The following is a 19,190-nucleotide window of genomic DNA, read 5'->3' as shown; positions in this document are numbered from 1 at the left end:
TCAACAAAGACATTTCAAAACAGCAGAGATGTTGAACTTCCAGAGATCCTGGAGCTATGACAACTGAAGTCTTTACAAAGTTCTAGAACAGCAGATTATTTCACTCTGAAGTTTGTTGCTGAAGTTACTGTTACATAGGAAAGTATTTCCACCAGTATGTTTTATTAAAATGACAGATTTATATATGTGTGTGTGTGTGTGTGTGTGCTCTGTCTGGGGTAGCGTTTCTAATTAGTGAGATTGAGCTGTGCCACCTGCTGTCCTAATGCCACCAGGATGCAAAGAGGCCGACCCTGAAGAGGAACATGAATATTTAACAACACTTACTGGAGGGAGGGAGAGCTGGTGTTATTTTGTTCAGTAATTACTGACAGACCCACAGGGGTCTAGGCTAGACTGGACTGTACATCTCCAGAGCAGCTTGTCAGAGCACAGTAATGGGGAAATAAACTCAGACTGAGGGTCTCTGAGAGATGGGAAGGATGGTGGGAGTAGAGGGAGGGAGGGAGAAGGCGGAAGAGGGGAATGGACAGGTAAGGAGGGGGAGAGATCTGGCAGAGGGAGAAAAATTGAGGAGAGAGCTTGAGAGATGGAGAGATTAGAGAACAGGGAGAGAAGAGGTAGAGAGAGAGAATGAAGAATCATGTGTATGTGTATATATACAGTATATCTTGAGATTCTTGGCTGAGATATTTAGCTTGTTATGGCTGTACAGAACAACAGCAGACTCTAGTCTCATAAATATATACAGTATATCGTATAACACGTTGCATACAGTATTTACCAGCCAGAGGACTGAGGATTTACTGTTTTGCCCCTGTGCCTGTTCAATCCCAGTGTGTCTTAATTTAAGTTACTTGTAAAGGCTATTGGGACCTGTCCTGTGGGCTGGTGGTAAATGAGACCTGTCTTGTGGCCTGGTGGGAGATGAGACCTGTCCTGTGGCTTGGTGGGATATGAGACCTGTCCTGTGGCCTGGTGGGAGATGAGACCTGTCCTGTGGCCTGGTGGGAGATGAGACCTGTCTTGTGGCCTGGTGGGAGATGAGACCTGTCCTGTGGCCTGGTGGGAGATGAGACCTGTCCTGTGGCCTGGTGGGAGATGAGACCTGTCCTGTGGCCTGGTAGTAGATGAGACCTGTCCTTTGGCCTGGTGGGAGATGAGACCTGTCCTGTGGCCTGGTGGGAGATGAGACCTGTCCTGTGGCTTGGTGGTAGATGAGACCTGTCCTGTGGCCTGGTGGGAGATGAGACCTGTCGTGTGGCTTGGTGGTAGATTAATGTTGGTCTGGGCAACTAACACTCAGTCTCACATCAGAATTAGATGTTCATCCATGTTTCTCAAATGTCAAATTTTGAAGTTGTTGCAGACCTCAAAATTATAATTGTGTTAAAGTTAAGTTTAGGCATTTACTCCAAATGGTTATGGTAAGGGTGTGTGTTTGTGTATCTGTGTGTCTTTGAGCGTGCACAGTACCGTTTGGCAAACCCTGACAGGTCTCCAAATAGTAGAGGAGCAAAGAGGGCCTTCCTATCTCTGAGGGCCTCAGTCTTTGAGTTTATTTCCCCATTACTGTGCTCTCTGACAAGCTGCTCTGGAGATGTACAGTTCAGCCTAGCCTAGACCCCTGTGGGTCTGTCAGTAATTACTGAGAAAAATAACTATCTGTCTCTCTCTCTCTCGGTCTCTCTCTCTGTCTCTCTCGGTCTCTCTATCTCTCTCTCTCTCTGTCTCTCTCTCTCTCAGTCTCTCTCGGTCTCGGTCTCTCTCTCGGTCTCTCTCTCCCTCCTCCACTAGTACTGTATTATCACTGTTAATTCATCTCCTCCACTCTGTAGGAACTAAAAGGCAGGAAAGCTAACAGGGCTTATTCTCCTATCAGTGTTTTAGTTTCATACCTTGAAGGGCCTTCAGTCAGTACATTGTGAAAGCACTTGCCTTAAATCTTGTATTATAAATGCACTCTCCGCAACTCTTCTGAGAAATATGTCTGGGATTTATTTATATATTAAGTGCAAATAGGAGAGCTTTCTGTCCAGCTCTTTTATCACAGAATCACTCAAACTAAATAATGTTCAGTCATGTGTTTTTCAAACATTCATAGCCTGTAAAACGGTGTTAGATTGATCCATGTGTCTGAAAATGATTGATGCGAGGAGAACACAGCTTCTCTCAGCCCCAGTAGACTGACAGATCTATTGACCATCATACAATACCTGTTGGCAGTGCCTCCACAATCAACCTTTTGAGAGAGAGCCCATTGTGGCAATTTCAGCTGCTCTAATGCCATCAGGCTGAGTGGACCTAGACATGATGATTAGGCCTAGTCATCCCATCTATCAGTGGATTCTAGTGAGCTGTATCCTAAACCCCACTGGGCACCACTTTACACTGTGTTTTCTCTGGGTCACTGAATATTCAACAGGCCTGAAGCACGGTGTGAGCTGTCTTTCATGACAGATAGAGACACAGTCTCCACTCATGTCTTAGATTGTGATTACTGGGAGGAACAACCCAGGGTTGTGTTCATTAGGGCACGCAATGGAAAATGTTTTAAAACATTTTGCAATGGGCAATGAAAATTCGCTTTTTTATTTTTATTGGATCCATCCAGGTAGTCCGTCCTTGTTTCAGTCAGTTTTTTCTGTTTGGTGCCGAATGAACACCACCACTGAATATGTATGAGTCCTCTTCACTGGAACCCTGGGAGGGTAAATCAACAAGTCATCAAAGATTTTATCTTTATCAGTAGTGCTCTGTGTGGGCGGAGTAGGCGATCTTGAAGGAGTAGAGCATCTTTGCTGCTTCCCCAGGGAAGGGAAAGCAGGGAGGTCAGGCGCATCTCACAGCAACAAGGGATATTCTGAGAATGTTTTCTGAGCGTCGCCATGTGGTTGCCATGGCATTAGTGATTAATCAGATCTGCATGTTTGTTTGTGCTTTGATTTGCTTCATTGTAATGTTGATGTAAGCTTGTGAACAGAGGTGAGATCACAGAGATTTAATAGTTTTATCTTTAGAGGGGAGTTATACTGTAATTTATATATGCCTTCCCTCCCTCGGTACACAGGTATACACACTTTAAAGATGTTAATTGATGAGGAGGAACTAGGACGTGTCCCCTGATAGATTGGATACAGAGATTAATTTAGTTTATTGGTCCGTTTTTTGTGTAACCATGGATATGGAATGGTCTTTGAGAAAAAACAAATTTGTGTGAATCAACTGTTTTTGTTCAGGATTTAAAGAAAGTATTAAAAAAAATTGCAGGGCGCCAAATTCAAAACAACAGAAATTCCTCAAACATACAAGTATTATACACCATTTTAAAGAAACTTCTTGTAAATCCAACCACAGTGTCCGATTTCAAAAAGGCGAAAGTACACGAGGCGATTATGTTAGGTCAGCGCCTAGTCACAGGAAACCATACAGCCATTTTCCAGCCAAGGAGAGGGCTCACAAAAGTCAGAAATAGCTATTTAAATTAATCACTAACCTTTGATCTTCATCAGATGGCACTCACAGGACTTCATGTTACACACAATCTTTATGTCCAAAAACCTCAGTTGAAATTGGCACGTTATGTACAGTAATCATTGTCTCAAACAAACATCCTGTGAAATTTCAGATTACAGAAATACTCATCATAAACATTGATGAAAAATACAAGTTTTATACATAGGATTAAAGATAAATGTCTTGTTAATCCAGCCACTGTGTCAGATTTCAAAAAGGCTTTACGGCAAAAGCACACCATGCGATTATGTTAGGTCAGCGCCTAGCCACAGAAAACCATACCATACCATACATTTTCCAACCAAGGAGAGGTGTCACAAAAGTCAGAAATAGTGTTAAAATTAATCACTTACCTTTGATGATCTTTATCTGGTGGCACTCCCAGGTCTCCATGTTAGACAATAAATGTTTGTTTTGTTCGATAATGTCCCCCTTCGTGTCCAAAAACCTCCGTTTTGTTGGTGCGTTTAGTTCAGTAATCCAAAGGCACAAAGTGCGCTCTCAACATCCAGACGAAAAGTCAAAGTACAATAAAAGTTTGTAGAAACATGTCAAATGATGTTTAAAATCAATCCTCAGAAGGTTTTTGCCATAAATAATCAATATTTCAACCGGACAAAAGCTTTGTCAATAGAAAAGGAGAAACAAGAAATGCGCGCTCCCGATCACACGCTGGACACATGTCTGGAAATTTCCACTGTCCACTCATTTCCACTGTCCACTCATTTTATCTCCCTCATTTTTCAGAGTAAAAGCCTGAAACAATGCCTAAAGACTGGCCACATGTAGAGGAAGCCACAGAGCTCGTGAACTGGGTCCTAAGTCTTTGTATGGTGGATAGGCTTTCAATGGATAAACAGCCTTTCAAAATAATAGTACTTCCTGGATGGATTTTCCTCAGGTTTTCGCCTGCCATATCAGTTCTGTTATACTCATAGACATTATTTTAACAGTTTTGGAAACTTTATTTTCTATCCAAATCAAATTATATGCATATCCTAGCTTCTGGGCCTGAGTAGCAGGAAGTTTAATTTGGGCACGCTTTTCATCCAAAATTCCGAATGCTGCCCCCTACCTTAGTGAAGTTAATATCATGAATACTTACTGTACCTTTGGTGGCTTTTATTTCATTGACCTAAAACATCTAATCCGGGATTCAATCTGATTGTGCTTGTCGACAATGCACCATTTTAAAGGTCATTTCTGATCACGCTGACATCTGCAGCATTTTACTGTGAGCGCAATCTCCGCGAAAGCGGTAACATTCTTTTTAAAGCTGCATTGTCGGCAACATGTGATCGATCATATTGAATCCCAGGCCTAGTGACAGTAATTCTGCATAACTCAAGATACCAGTTTGGAGATTTCCCAGGACAATGCCCTGTAGAATAGTCACATTGACCTGTGATCGATGGAAGAACAGATGCCTTCCCAGAACTGTCTGTGGCATTTAACCTTGCTGTAGCCATGAGCTGAACTTTGCTGCTTGTCACTTTGTTGCTGTAGGATCTTAGAGAACATCCACGTTGAGCTGAGTCACTGATGGCTCAGTTCCAATATCTACACTAGCGTACTACTTAGAATGCATGGTAAATATACAGGTAACTGCCAAAATAACGGAAACACTTGAGGAAATGAGGGTTACAAAGTATATTCAAATCAGGTGCTTCCACACAGGTGTGGTAACCTGAGTTGATTAAGCAATTAACATCCCTTCATGTATAGGGTCATCTATAAAAATGACCAGTTGTCCATTATTTTGGGTACCATGGCTAGAAGAGATCTCAGTGAAGAGGTCTAAATGGAGCATATTGCTTTAAAGTGTGTGTGTGTGTGTGTGTGTGTAGTTATGTCTGTGTTACGGCAAATGAGTGAAGAGGTGTGGAGTCAGGCGCAGAGAGCAAAAGATGTGGGAAAAACACGCTTTAATGTCCAGGAAAAATAACATGAACAAAAGTAGGAAAACAAATGATCAGACATAATAACGGACAGCGCGAAACCCGGAAATGCAAACAAAATACACTCAAACACAGAACAGACGAAACAAGCCCGCACGAAACAGAAGCGGGCTGAACAAACTTATATAACCCTCCCCTAACAACCAAACAAGAAACAGGTGATGCCAATCAGACAAAACCAAAGGAACACAGAACAATGGATCGGTGATAGCTAGTAGACCAGCGACGACGATTCTGGAGCAGTGTTTTCCCACCACCATCAACAAAACATCAAATAATGTAATTTGTCGGAGAAGAATGGTGTCTCATCCCTCCATAGAGTTACAGACAATTTGCCAAGGGCGCATTAGAGCTGGCCTTGTGGTGGCTTGTGGTGGCCCAAAGCCCTATTGACACTTGGTGTTGGTGTTCCTTTCTTTTTGCAGTTACATGTACATTGCTTCATTCACTAAGTGGCATGGAGGTGTTGATCTTGGGGAAGAGCCATGCTGACTGTATGCAGCCTGTTTCTGGAGGGAGGAGTGGAATGTAGTGGAGCTCATCACTAGAGAGCTGGGTTATAGAATAAGGACTGAGAAGATGAGCGAGAGGTATAGGGATAGGTGAGAGAGGAGGAGGAGGGAGGGAAAATAATAGGGTTAGGTGAGAGGAGGAGGAGAGGGTGAGGAACCGGGTTAGGTGAGAGGAGGAAGAGGAGAGGCAGAAAAACAGTGTTAGGTGAGAGGAGAAGGAGGAGGAGGAGAGGGTGAGGAACCGGGTTAGGGGAGAGGAGGAGGAAAGGGAGAAAAACAGGGTTAGGTGAGAGGAGCAGGAGGAGGAGGAGAGGGTGAGGAACCGGGTTAGGTGAGAGGAGGAGGAGGAGAACAATGGGGAGAGGAGAAGGAGGAGAACAAGGGGAGAGGAGATGCCATCAGGAATGAGGAGAACAAGGGGAGAGGAGATGCCATCAGGAAGGAGAGAAGCGAAGGGAAGGATTTCTCCATCTCTCTTCCTGATTAGTCAAGTATGGGGAGAAGTTTCTCACACACTAGCTGCACGAACACATGGAGAGATAGAATGTCATCTACATTTGATTTGGTTACCTAAGCTATTTAAGTACGATGCATTTGGAAAGTATTCAGACCCCCTGACTTGTTCCACATTCTCTTACGTTACAGCCTTATTGTGAAATGTATTAAATAAAACATGTTCCTCTTCAATCTACACACAATACTCCATAACGACAGTGAAAATAGGTATTTAGAAATGTTATCAAATGTTTGAAAATACATAAGTATTCAAACTCTTTGCTATGAGACATGAAATTGAGCTCAGGTTCATCCTGTTTCCATAGATCATGCTTGAGATATTTCTACAACTTGATTCGAGTCCATCTGTGGTAAATTCAATTGATTGGACATGATTTGGAAAGGCACACACCTGTCTATATAAGATCCCACAGTTAACAGTGCATTTCAGAGCAAATACCAAGCCATGTGGCCAAACTGAGCAATCAGGGGAGAAGGGCCTTGGTCAGGGAGGTGACCAAGAACCCGATGGTCTGACAGAGCTCCAAAGTTCTTCTGTGGAGATGTGAGAACCTTCTGGAAAGACAACCATCTCTGCAGCGCTCTACCAATCAGGCCTTTATGGTAGAGTGGCTAGATGGAAGCCACTCCTCAGTAAAAGGCACCACAGACTGCTTGGAGTTAAAGGACTCTCAGACCATGAGAAACAAGATTCTCTGGTCTGATGAAACCAAGATTGAACTCTTTGGCCTGAATGCCAAGCGTTACATCTGGAGGAAACCTGGCACCATCCCTACGGTGAAGCATAGTGGTTGCAGCATCATGCTGTAGAGATGTTTTTCAGTGGCAGGGACTGATGCTCCCCATCCAACCTGACAGAGCTTGTGAATGGGATAAACTACACTGCCCAAATACAGGTGTGCCAAGCTTGTATCGTCATACCCAAGAAGACTCTAAACTGTAATCGCTGCCCACAGTGCTTCAACAAAGTACTGAGTAAAGGGTCTGAATAATTAATTTGCAAAAATGTCAAGAATCCAGTTTTTGCTTTGTCATTATGGGGTACAGTATTGTGTGTAGATTGATGAGGGGAAATAACAATTGAATATATTTTAGAACATGGCTGTAACGTAACAAAATGTGGAAAAATGGAAGGGTTCTGAATACTTTCCGAATGCACTGTATGTCTCATTCATGACATTCATGTGTTCCTGCTTTCCTTTTCCAGAATAAAGTGATGAACATTGACAGACTGAAGGTGAAGCTTCAGGTAAGAGCCTTATAATGGATTCTATAATCTGTCCTTATTTCTCAATCCTGCCTAAACTATACAGCCCCTGTTACCCCATCAGGCGTGGTGTGTGTGTGTGTGTGTGCGTCCCATCTCTCCTACAGTGATGTATCAGGGTTATCACCACAGATTAATTGCACAATCAATAACCAAATTTTTTGGTCTAAATAACTAATAAAAACAATTATGATTCAGTAGTTATATCTCCATGAATCTTCTACACTTAGCCCAATGTTCTCATGACCCCAGTCACTCACTGCAGAGCTCTCTGTTTCTCTGTTCGTGTCTTCCTCTTTCCCTCTCTTTTTCCCTCCCTCTTTCTCTCTCCCTCTCCATCCCTTTCCGTCTCTCTCCCGTTCCCTTTCCCTCTGTCTCTCTCTCTCATCCTCCTCTCTCTTTCTCAATTCAATTTAAGAAGCGTTATTGGCATGGGAAACATATGTTTACATTGCCAAAGCCAGTACATTGGATTTGTTTTTTGTTTTGTGGGCAGTGTGCACATAGCCTGTCTTCTCTTGAGAGCCAGGTCTGCCTTTGGCGGCCTTTCTCAATAGCAAGGCTATGTTCACTGAGTCTGCACATAGTCAACGATTTAGTTTATATTAATGTTTATACCACTAGTTTATATTCATGAGTATGGGGGGGAGTAGAAGCCTTTAGTACCTGTATGATGGGGGTGGCATGGAAACAGAAAGTAAGAGGGAGAGAAGGAAAGAAAAACACTACTCAACTGAGAACTCATATACACAGAGCCAGCCACCGTGTATTGAAATTCCACTGCACACAAAAAAATCACTTTTAAAATGTATTTCATTATAAACCCCCCAAAAAAATCACTTTTAAAATGGGGGGGGGGGGGGGGGGGGGGCAGTACCAGTGGTGAGGTAATGGGGGGGGCAGTACCAGTGGTGAGGTAATTGGGGGGGGGGGGGGGGCAGTACCAGTGGTGAGGTATTGGCGGGGGGACAGTACCAGTGGTGAGGTAATGGAGGACAGTAGCAAATGCTGGAGGAGATTGAGAGGCATAATTAGCAGAAATTCCACAGAGGTTGGACTAATGGGGTGACAGGGCAGAGGCAACCACTAGTTTATATTCATGAGTATGACCTGATGTCTTATGCCTGCTTCACCTACCTGCGCAGCATGCTGGGAAGTCACTAAGACGCCATATTCCTTATCAAGCTTTCCCCCCAGTTTGAATCCAAGTTCAAAACTTTCCTAACATCAAGTCTAAATTGGTCCTCTAGCCCCAACCCCCTACTTTAAGTTAAGTGAGAGCGACAGTGAATGCCATTTCAATTTTTGTTTGTGAGACTTTAACTCTATGTCTTACCTCAAAGGAGTTTTATGTAAAGCAATGAAACAGTGGTAGTGAAATGATTCATTCCTATAGAGGTGAGTCCTAACTTCCCATTGACATCACTGCAACATCACTGAGAACTTAGAATGCACCCCAATAGGAAATGATACATTTACCTTGAATAATTCTCCTCTTCTTTCTTCTTTCTCCAGATCTGGGACACAGCTGGACAGGAGCGTTTCCGCAGCGTCACACACGCCTACTACCGTGACGCCAATGGTGAGACAGACACACACACACACTTCCTCTTTTTACTCTCTCACACCCAGACAAACACACTTGTGTGATTCTGTCTCAATACCGCTACAGCTGCTGTGGTGACAGAAACAAGAGGGATTCTCTCCCTCATTAAGAAACAAGCTGCATTATACGTTACTTAAAGTGCTGCTTAGTATTCTGAGTTTCATAACATTTAAATGCAGATTAGGATATGTAATTGAGCTGAATAAAATGTATGGTTCACTGTTTACTTGTCTGTGAGAATGCAATTTGATTATTAGCATTTGTCTTGAATGCGTGACTGTCTAAAAAAATATATATTTTTCTTCTGGATGGGTGAGTGGATAGGTGGGTGGGTGGATGGATGGATAGGTGGGTCGGTGGGTGGATGGATGGATAGATAGATGGGTGGGTGTGTGATGGGTGTGGATGGGTGGGTGGGTGGGTGGGTGGGTGGGTTTGTGGGTGGATGGATGGATGGGTTGGTGGGTGGGCCGGTGGGTGGGTGGGTTAATGGGTGGATAGATGGATGGGTGGGTGGGTGGATAGATGGGTGGATGGGTTGGTGGGTGGATGGATTGGCCGGTGGGTGGATGGGTTAATGGGTGGATAGATGGATGGGTGGGTGGGTGGATAGATGGGTGGATGGGTTGGTGGGTGGATGGATTGGCCGGTGGGTGGATGGGTTAATGGGTGGATAGATGGGTCGGTGGGTGGGTGGATGGGTTGGTGGGTGGATAAGTGGGTCGGTGGGTGGATGGATAGATGTATGGGTGGATGGGTGGGTGGATGGGTCGGTGGGTGGGGGGATGGATGGATGGGTGGGTGGATGGGTGGGTGGGTGGGTGGGTGGTTTAGTGGGTGGGTGGATAGATGGGCCGGTGGGTGGGTGGGTGGGTGGATGGATGGATAGAAGGGTTGGTGGGTGGATGGATAAGTGGCTTGGTGGGTGGATGGATAGGTGTGTGTGGATGGATGGATGGGTGGATAGATAGATAGATGGGTGGGTGGGTGTATGGATAGTGGGTGCATGGATAGGTGGGTGGGTGGGTGGGTGGATGGATAAGTGGGTCAGTGGGTGGCTGGATAGATGGATGGGTGGATGGATAGATGAGTGAATGGGTGGGTGGATGGATAGATGGGTGGGTGGATGGATAGGTGGGTGGATGGATGGATGGATGAATAGATGGGTGGATGGATAGATGGGTGGGTGGATATATAGCATGTTCACATGGTGCATGTTTCTAACGTTTTCAGTCTCCTTAAAAGCATGTGTTCGCCTTGATTCCGTCTTATTTAGCAACATTTGAAATAGTTTTTTACATTGGATAAAAGCCACGACACAGAGCTACAAAATTGTATATTATTCACTGCATATTAGGAACAATTGGAAAGTAGTTCTGCAATGAATGATGATTAGACTTTTGAATGTTTTGGTACCTACTGGAGAGCTCTACTTTGTCTACACCCATTCAACATCATTCACGCCCTGTTAAGCTTTAGCTCCACCCATCTCTTTAAGGGTTGATCTGAGCATTCTGTCCCAACAACAGCAGTCAAAGCACCCAAGCTAACTGGCTAGCAGTTGTCACAGTGACATTCTATTAAAATGGACACTTGCATAGTGGAGTCTATTGTTAAGACATGTAGCTAGCTAGCTAAACAATGAATCATAATCACAACTCATGACATTACTACTAGGTTCAATGTTAGCTAGCTAACATTAGGCTTTTACAAGCAAAGCAAATGGCTCTGAGATACGAATAATAAGATCATACATGTACCACTGGGGCGGCAAGTAGCCTAGTGGTTAGAGTGTTGGACTAATAACCAAAAGGTTTCAAGATTGAATCCCCGAGCCGACAATGTAAAAATCTGTCATTCTGACCCTGAACAAGGCAGTCAACCCACTGTTCCTAGGCCATCATTGAAAATAAGAATTTGTTCTTAACTGACTTGCCTAGTTTTGGCTAGCTAGCTAACAGTACACTTTAACTTGGAATGAAAAGACTATGTCAAAACTAGAAACGTGTAATATCTGAAAATGTAGCTAGCTAGACTATCTTACCCGTGGTCTGAAATCGGAGTAGCTAGCCAGAGCGGATTTACCAGCTACGTCTATCAACGGTTGTCGCAGTGACATTCAATTTTGTTGTAGCTAGCTAGCTACCGGCCAATACCACTCCAGGTGGTATTGGAATGGTTTTAAGAAGAGAAACACCTCTCCTCTGGCTAGCCAGATTGACATCAATCTCCGCTAAAGCAGTACCGGGCTGGACCGGCCTGTTCAGCAGGGAAACAGACAGAGAGCATGCTGACCTGTCCTCTCTAGAGGCTTTATTAGAACAAGGTATTATATTCATCATGGAAAAGGTTACATTTAGATATGGACCTCATCGTTGTTATCATCAACAGCAGTGTCTCCATCTTCATGTCCTTATCATCATCATTATTCATGGTCATCATCACAATATTCATTATCATATTTGTCTTCTTCCTCATCATTATTATGATCACCACTATCATCATTATCATGCGGGTGTGCATGTGTGGGTCCCGTGTAGCTCAGTTGGTTGAGCACGGCATGCCAGGGTTGTGGGTTTGATACCCACTGGGGACAAATACAAAAACGTATGCACTCAATACTGTAAGTTGCTGTAAGTTGCTCTGGATAAGAGCTCCTGCTACAGTAAGTGACAAAAATGTGTGCTCCAGCTCTCCACTCAGCCATTTGATCAGGTATGATGGGTGTATGTTTTAGCCTCTACACCCTGCCACATAAACACTTCCTCCACATCAACTGAATGTGGTTATAACCCCAAAGCTTTTGCTTTTGATATGGTTCCCTGGGACGTTTCTGTAACCCAAACAACTCCTCAGCTACCCTGCGAGATAGGAAGTCAGTGACTGCAGCCCAAGTAGCACCCTATTCCCTATGTAGTGCACTACTTTTGACCAGGTCCCTTGGGCTATGGTCAAAAGTAGTGCACTACATAGGGAAGATGGTGCCATTTGCGCCACATCCAGTTGCTTTTGAAGTCAACGAGGCGCAGACATTAGTCGAGGGACTGCTTCAGTGATTTCTATAGCTTTAGTAAAGCAAAGACAGTCAAACCCCTGTCAGCCAGTCACTGCCTCCCACAGCTCGGCAGACCTCACTGAAATTCTCAGCAACAGCAAAGAGTTCTACTGTACCAATTCACTTTTTCATAGTATATCTCCATGGTTGTCGCAGTGACATTCTATTTTCTTGTAGCTAGAAATATATATATATATAATCTCCTCCTCTCTCTATGTATATTATCTCTCTCCTCCTCTCCCTCCGTTCTCCGTTCTCTCCCTTTGAAGAGAACCCTGTCTGGCAATCAGACAGATAAGAGAGACAGGACATCAACTAGAAACAAATAGCCCAGTGGAGAGGCACTACTATAGCCTAGCCTACACTCGCTCTACTTAGACAGGGATTTATGTGGAAGTGGCTAAATTAATAATCCTGAATAGCCTGGTCCCAGATCTGTTTGTGTTGTCTTGCCAGCTCCTCCCAAACAATGACCTCAGGAAATGGCAAGACAGCATAAACAGATCTGAGATAAAGCTAGAGGGAGAACAAACACTCCCCTCCTCTGTTTTCTCAGTACTCTAATCTTTCATCATCTTTCCCTAATTGTTTACCATCCTACAGAAATCTACAGTCATTGCTCAGAGAGAGTAATTTAATATTCTCCCATATGTTTTGGGTGAAATATCACAGCAGCAAGATTTGTGAGCTGTTGTCACAAGAAAAGAGCAACCAGTGAAGAACAAACACCATTGTAAATACAACCCATATTTATTGATTTTCACTTTTGTAGTTGAACTATTTGCACATCGTTACAACACTGTATATAGAAATAATATGACATCTGAAATGTCGTTATTCTTTTGGAACTTTTATGTAAAGTTTGCTGTTCATTTTTGTGTGTTTATTTCACTTTTGTATATTATATATTTAACTTGCTTTGGCAATGTAAACATATGTTTCCCATGTCAATAAAGCCTCTTAAATCGGAGAGGGAGGGAGAGAGAGAAATTTGGGAAAAAGACTGTCTTCTCTCTCGGAGTGGCAGCACACTCAGCCACAGAGGAGCATAATAAATTAAATGTGCAAATGTGGAATTAATCCAGCAACAATTAACTCATTCACAATCTTGGGGCACCACGGAAAAAGTTTATTTAACAAGTTACCGTTTTCCGAATTAACTCTTAAAGCTTCTAGCGTCCCACCTCGACAACTTCAAATTAAATTACTATAAATATTTAATGTTTTCCAGAATGGATCTTTCAGAGTACCACCCGGTAGTTCTTGGTCATGTTTACCAGACTAAAGTACTTAAACAGCTGCAGACTTCTCACAAATAGTTTCATATTTAATCATATACGTTCCCCCACATTTGGATGTGACCCTGACAACTGGGAAATGTATACATTTAGAGATACAGTTATGTTGTTATACTGTCCTTCATGAGATACCCAAACACAACTGATCTGACAAAATTATTTTTTGAGTTCCCACGGACCACTCCAACCGCTTGGATTTACAGAAATATTGTTTAATTCTCCACTTTTGGGGGATGGAGTTTTGGCGGGAAGTAAATCCTCTCTCAGTACTGCATGACCATCATAAAACGGCCATCTTCCCCTCTGCGGGAGAGAGGGCGCTGTAGAGCAGCCACTGTAACCTGATCCTTCTGATTCTCAACTCTACCTCCATCTCTCCCCATCTCTCTCTTCTCAACTCTACCTCCATCTCTCCCCATCTCTCTCTTCTCAACTCTACCTCCATCTCTCTCTTCTCAACTCTACCTCCATCTCTCTCCATCTCTCTCTTCTCAACTCTACATCCATCTCTCTCCATCTCTCTCTTCTCGACTCTACCTCCATCTCTCACCATCTCTCTTCTCAACTCTACCTCCATCTCTTACCTTCTCAACTCTACCCCCCATCTCTTACCTTCTCAACTCTCCTCCTACCTCCAGGTGTTGTCTGAATCAGTTTAATATAACACTGTCTGGTAACTAATGGTCACACTGTCTGGATCAGTTTAATGGGTAGCGATCTATCACACTGTCTGTGGATCATCTATCATATAAACAGGAGAATGTGATATGTTTGATAGGTCTTTTGAAATATGTATTATGTAAGAATTGCTTGTCATAAAGGATATATCTGGAATGTTTACACAATTCTAGGCCTTGTCCTCTCTGAGCCTGGGCAGGCTCACTGGCTGTGTAGGGCAGGCCTGTCTTAATCAGGCCTGCAGAGAGCAAGAAGGAGAATTTACTCTATGTGCCCTCCTCAATAATAATGAATAAAGGAACTCAGTCAACCGTGAACTACTTGGGAAGCCACAGGTCCAAGAGGCTAAGCCTAAAGGACAAATTGGAACGTTAGCCAATAATTAGTTTCAAATGAACTCTTCGTTGTCAATGGGTTCTGCCAGGCCTGCTACTTCACTAACATTTACTTATGCTCTCTCCCACTTCTTCTCTCTCTCTATCTTCCTCGCTCCCGTCTCTCTCTCAGCTCTCCTGCTGCTGTATGACGTGACCAACAGAACATCTTTTGACAACATCAAGGTAGGACTCTCCATTTATCCTCTTTTCTCTTCCCCCCCCTCTTTTTTTGGTTCTAATAAGCCCTGAAAATAGCCTGTAATAAGCTGACATAAGAGTGCTTTCATGGAACCTATTTGGCTAATTATTGTGTTAGAAGCTTTCTAAGTGACTTGGAGGTCTGTTTGATAATGGAGAAAATATGTCTGTCTCTCAAGTGTCATTTTGTAACAAAGCCATAACAGTGTAATGATATATCATTATATTGCGCGTGGGAGGGATGTAAGATCCTGTCATTTCTTTATCTGCTGCTGCTGCACCTGTCAGCAATAGGGAGGGAGGGGGGGAGAGGGGGAGAGATTGTACCCCTGTGTGTGTGATTGACAGTGTAGATTTAGCCCTTGGGGGTGCTGTTAGTCCCGGCTGTCTGTGTGACTCTGTCTCCCTATCGGCTGCCTCAAGGACCATTCGTCTGTCTGTCTTTCTGTCCATCCGTCTCCCAGCCTGCCTATCTCTCGCTCTCCTCATCACCAGAGCTCTCAGGGGAGCCTCTAACAGTGTGCTGATGGCCACTGAATGGATGTGGCTCACAGGGCGTGTTTCTGTCACTCTGTGGTGTTGCCTCAGACCTGTGATTAGTGATTCTACGAGATGGAAACGTCAGGTGTTGTTCTGTCTACTCACCACATACCTTGTGCTTTTCATTTCAAGTTTGATGTTTTTTTCTAACGTCAAAGGTTTTTAGGAAGCCTTTGCAATTTTCTGAAAAGATATGGTAAAGTTTTACACCAAAGCATCAACACTTGTGGCAATCATTAGTACATTGATTTGTATTCATTGTTTCCCTTACACCTCATGCCCATGAACTGGACCTGCTGCCTACCAGACCTGGGTTCAAATACTATTTGAAATAATATAATTAATAAGATGTGTTTGATTGAGCTTGTCTGTTGCAATGGAACCAAAAGACATGTAAACCCCGCCCACCTGGTACTCCAGACAGGCAAAGGCAAACGCTCAAAGTATTTGAAAGATTTGAAATAGTATTTGAACCCAGGTATGCTGCGTACACTACACTACAGTACAAAGCCTAACTTGAGATGTGCACACTTAACTTAACCGTTGATTGACGCACTGTTACATCAATTGCATAACAAAACAATCCCCATTAAAATGTCAGTTTTAAGCTAGAGATATCAGTTTTTTTGCATTGGATGTGTCTCATTCTGAGGTGAATGGTGGTAGAGCTAGAGTGGTGTTTGTCAGACCATGAGACATCCCAAAAATCAGTCTCCTCACGTAAATGTCTGTAGCGCCCGAACGGTTTGACCTACAAACTAGAACCCCTCTATGGAAAGATGAGACTCATGAACATGATGTGTTCTCTGATTTGCTCCATGACCCCCATAAGTGTCAGGAGTCTCGTCTGAAGTCGATATCGTCTGAAGTCCATGTGCCAACTTCTGTTTGGCCCTCAACCATTTGGGCTACAAACTAATGGGACCCCACAAGTGTCACGGGACTCGTCTGAAAGTAACTGGTACCAGGTTTTTTTAAACAATGGAAGTATGAAGTTAGTTTTGTGCCTACCCCAAAAAAGGGGGTTAAATATGTGTAAAAAAATCTATAAAATGAAATATTTCCTGAGATTTCTTTCTTCTTGTATCTCGTAGATGTAAGGACATACACTTCAAATCCTTTTTGCTGTTCATAAATGCGTTATTCAATGCGTAGTAAAGGCCAAAATCTATATTTTATCAAATAACTGTTTAATATTTATCATCATATATATATACGTAAAGGGGTCCTAAGATTGAAAAATCATATCGTGAAATAGTCCATATTATAACCATCCTAAAACATTTCCATATGTCAGCTTAGCACCCCTCTTCCCTCCAACGTCTTTGACTCTAATGAAATGACATGTTAATCATGCATTCATGCCAACGGAAGGTTTGCTTGAAAACTCTATTTACATGTAAGTCCCTCAAGGTCGGATTTCAGGCCTGTTTTCAACTAATGTATTCAACTTAGATGAAACTGAACACAGTGAGCAGGATGGGATGGCTGTAGCCAAGATATGTCTGTTAGCTCTGGATGAAGAATGGTTTGGCCTCCTCCTGGCAGCAACAGCAGGAACACTGGTCCCAGATAACAGGATGAAGAATGGCATAGATAAGAATTACCCAACCACTCACAAAGAAGACATTCATTATCTATGAGTTATGTGATTTATTGCATTGCAATCCAAGTCCCGTTTTTCTGGTGTATGAAGTAGGGTTCTAAAATGTCGGTATTTTTCCCACAATTCCCAGGTTTTACAGAATTCCAGGTAGGAGGATTATCCTCGCCTGATTCCAGGAATGTTTCAACCAGGACTCCTGGGAAGCCTGGACATTTTGGGAAAGAGTCATTTTGCAACCCCAGTGTGAATTAGATATGAAGGATTGTATAGTTCATACCAGTGGGATCTTACTGGTCAAAAGGACTACTATAAGATGGGTTTTATAGGCTTGTGTGCTGCTGGTATTTCTGTCGTGTCCCATGCCTCTCTTTGTGCCATCACTTGCTATAGCTTCATTAAAGGACTCTTCTTCAAAGGGCTTTCTTGCTAACTTACATGGGAAGGCAATTTGGTTCATAATGCCAATGCCATAATGCCAAAATTCCTTATTTTTATGACTCCATACCAACATTTTCTCCAAGCGTTGTGAAAGGGTGTTTAGAATGGAACATGGGAAGAAATGTTCTATCATTTCTACAATGTGTGAACTTGTGTCAGGGCCACGGCAGAACCAGAGGCTGAGCCCTGAAAGTGAAGAAGTGAATAAAGGAATGGAGTAGAATAGAGATGAAAGTAAGAGAAGTGCAGAGAGTTGGGAAGCAAGAGGGTGAGAGGATGAAGGGGAGGGATGAGAGAGGGTAGAGGGTGTAAGAGAGGAGAGAGAGATCCACATATGGTGTGATTACAGCAGGCTCATGCTTCACCCATTTTCTGACAGACATTACAAGCTCAGTACTCACTTCTTTAGAACTACACTCTTAGAAAAAAGGGTTCCAAAAAGGTTATTCGGCTGTCCCCATAGGACAACCCTTTTTGGTTCCATGTAGAGCTTCCATGTAGAACCGTCAGTGGAAAGGGTTTAACGTGGAACCCAAAAGGGTTCTATCTTGAACCAAAAGGGTTCTTCCTGGAACCAAATAGTTTTTCAGTTTTTCAGGGTTCTTCTATGGGGACAGCTGAATAACTGTTTTAGGTTCTAGATAGCACCTCTGTTTCTAAGAGTGTGACATCTATGTATTACAGTGATTTAACTGTACCCTACTGTAACCGTTGTTTTGTTGTGTTGAAGGGTAGGATTGCCTCATTTGTTAGAGCAAGACTTCTAATGCTTTCAGTGCTATGGGTATGTTATCAATGACATCTGCAAGTCGTTTACATCCTGCGTATATTATTCATCTAAAGCATTTCTCTTCCCACTATATAAAAAGGGAGAGGTTATTTAGCAGAAGCTTTTATACAAACTTACCCACAGACTGCGTACATGTTAGTATACGTATGTGATCCCACCAGTGCTAGTGCCACACTCTTACCAACTGAGCAACACAGGATCACATGTCTGTGTCCAGAATGATGTGCCAAACAACCTGGTGTTGTTTCCACAAAGTTGTCTTCCTATATAACCTAGGGTGTGGTCATTCCTAACAGCCATGGGAGATGAGAGTCGTTTAGAAGAAGGGATAAAGAGAAGAGGGGACAGGGATAAAGAGAGAGTTGTTCTTATTATTGCCACTCACTTCAAGGAGAGAAATATGGTTTGGCCATCTGCCCAGAGATGAGGACTATAAAGCCAGGTTCTCCTGGAGAGGCAGCTGTGTCTCACCCTCAATTACTGTCACTACCACTGGAAATGAGAGTGAGAGAGAAGCCATTCCATCTCTCCTCTCCCTTCTTCTCTACTCACCTCTCCTCTTTTTCTTTTCTCTTCACTCTTCCTCTCCTCCCTTTCCATATCCTCTTTTCAGATCCCCTCCCTCTCCCATCTTCCCCTCCCTCTCCTCTCCTGTCTTCCCCTCCCTCTCCTCTCCTGTCTTCCCCTCCCTCTCCCATCTCCCCCTCCCTCTCCTCTCCTGTCTTCTCCTCCTCTCCTCTCCCATCTTCCCTCTCCTCTCCTGTCTTCTCCTCCTCTCATCTCCCTTGCCTTGGCATCCTCATTCAGTCACTGAAGATTACAGCTGTGGTGACAC

The 19,190-nt window shown here is 43.4% G+C and overlaps 1 protein-coding gene across 1 annotated transcript in view; it reads left to right on the top strand.

Annotated features, from left to right (window-relative positions):
• Positions 1-19,190, top strand: part of LOC109883322 (ras-related protein Rab-26) — a 102,124-nt gene that overhangs the window by 31,191 nt on the left and 51,743 nt on the right. Inside the window, exons 3-5 of the mRNA XM_031814232.1 lie at positions 7,710-7,751; positions 9,285-9,351; positions 14,914-14,966. Coding sequence (XP_031670092.1) covers positions 7,710-7,751; positions 9,285-9,351; positions 14,914-14,966 — 162 coding nt within the window. The remainder of the gene's footprint in view (positions 1-7,709; positions 7,752-9,284; positions 9,352-14,913; positions 14,967-19,190) is intronic.

The sequence above is a fragment of the Oncorhynchus kisutch genome, unplaced genomic scaffold (assembly GCF_002021735.2).
Source record: "Oncorhynchus kisutch isolate 150728-3 unplaced genomic scaffold, Okis_V2 Okis06b-Okis10b_hom, whole genome shotgun sequence".
NCBI classification, from domain to species: domain Eukaryota; kingdom Metazoa; phylum Chordata; class Actinopteri; order Salmoniformes; family Salmonidae; genus Oncorhynchus; species Oncorhynchus kisutch.
The sequence above is the reverse complement of the archived record's forward strand: the minus strand, read 5'-3'. Positions and strand labels throughout refer to the sequence as shown.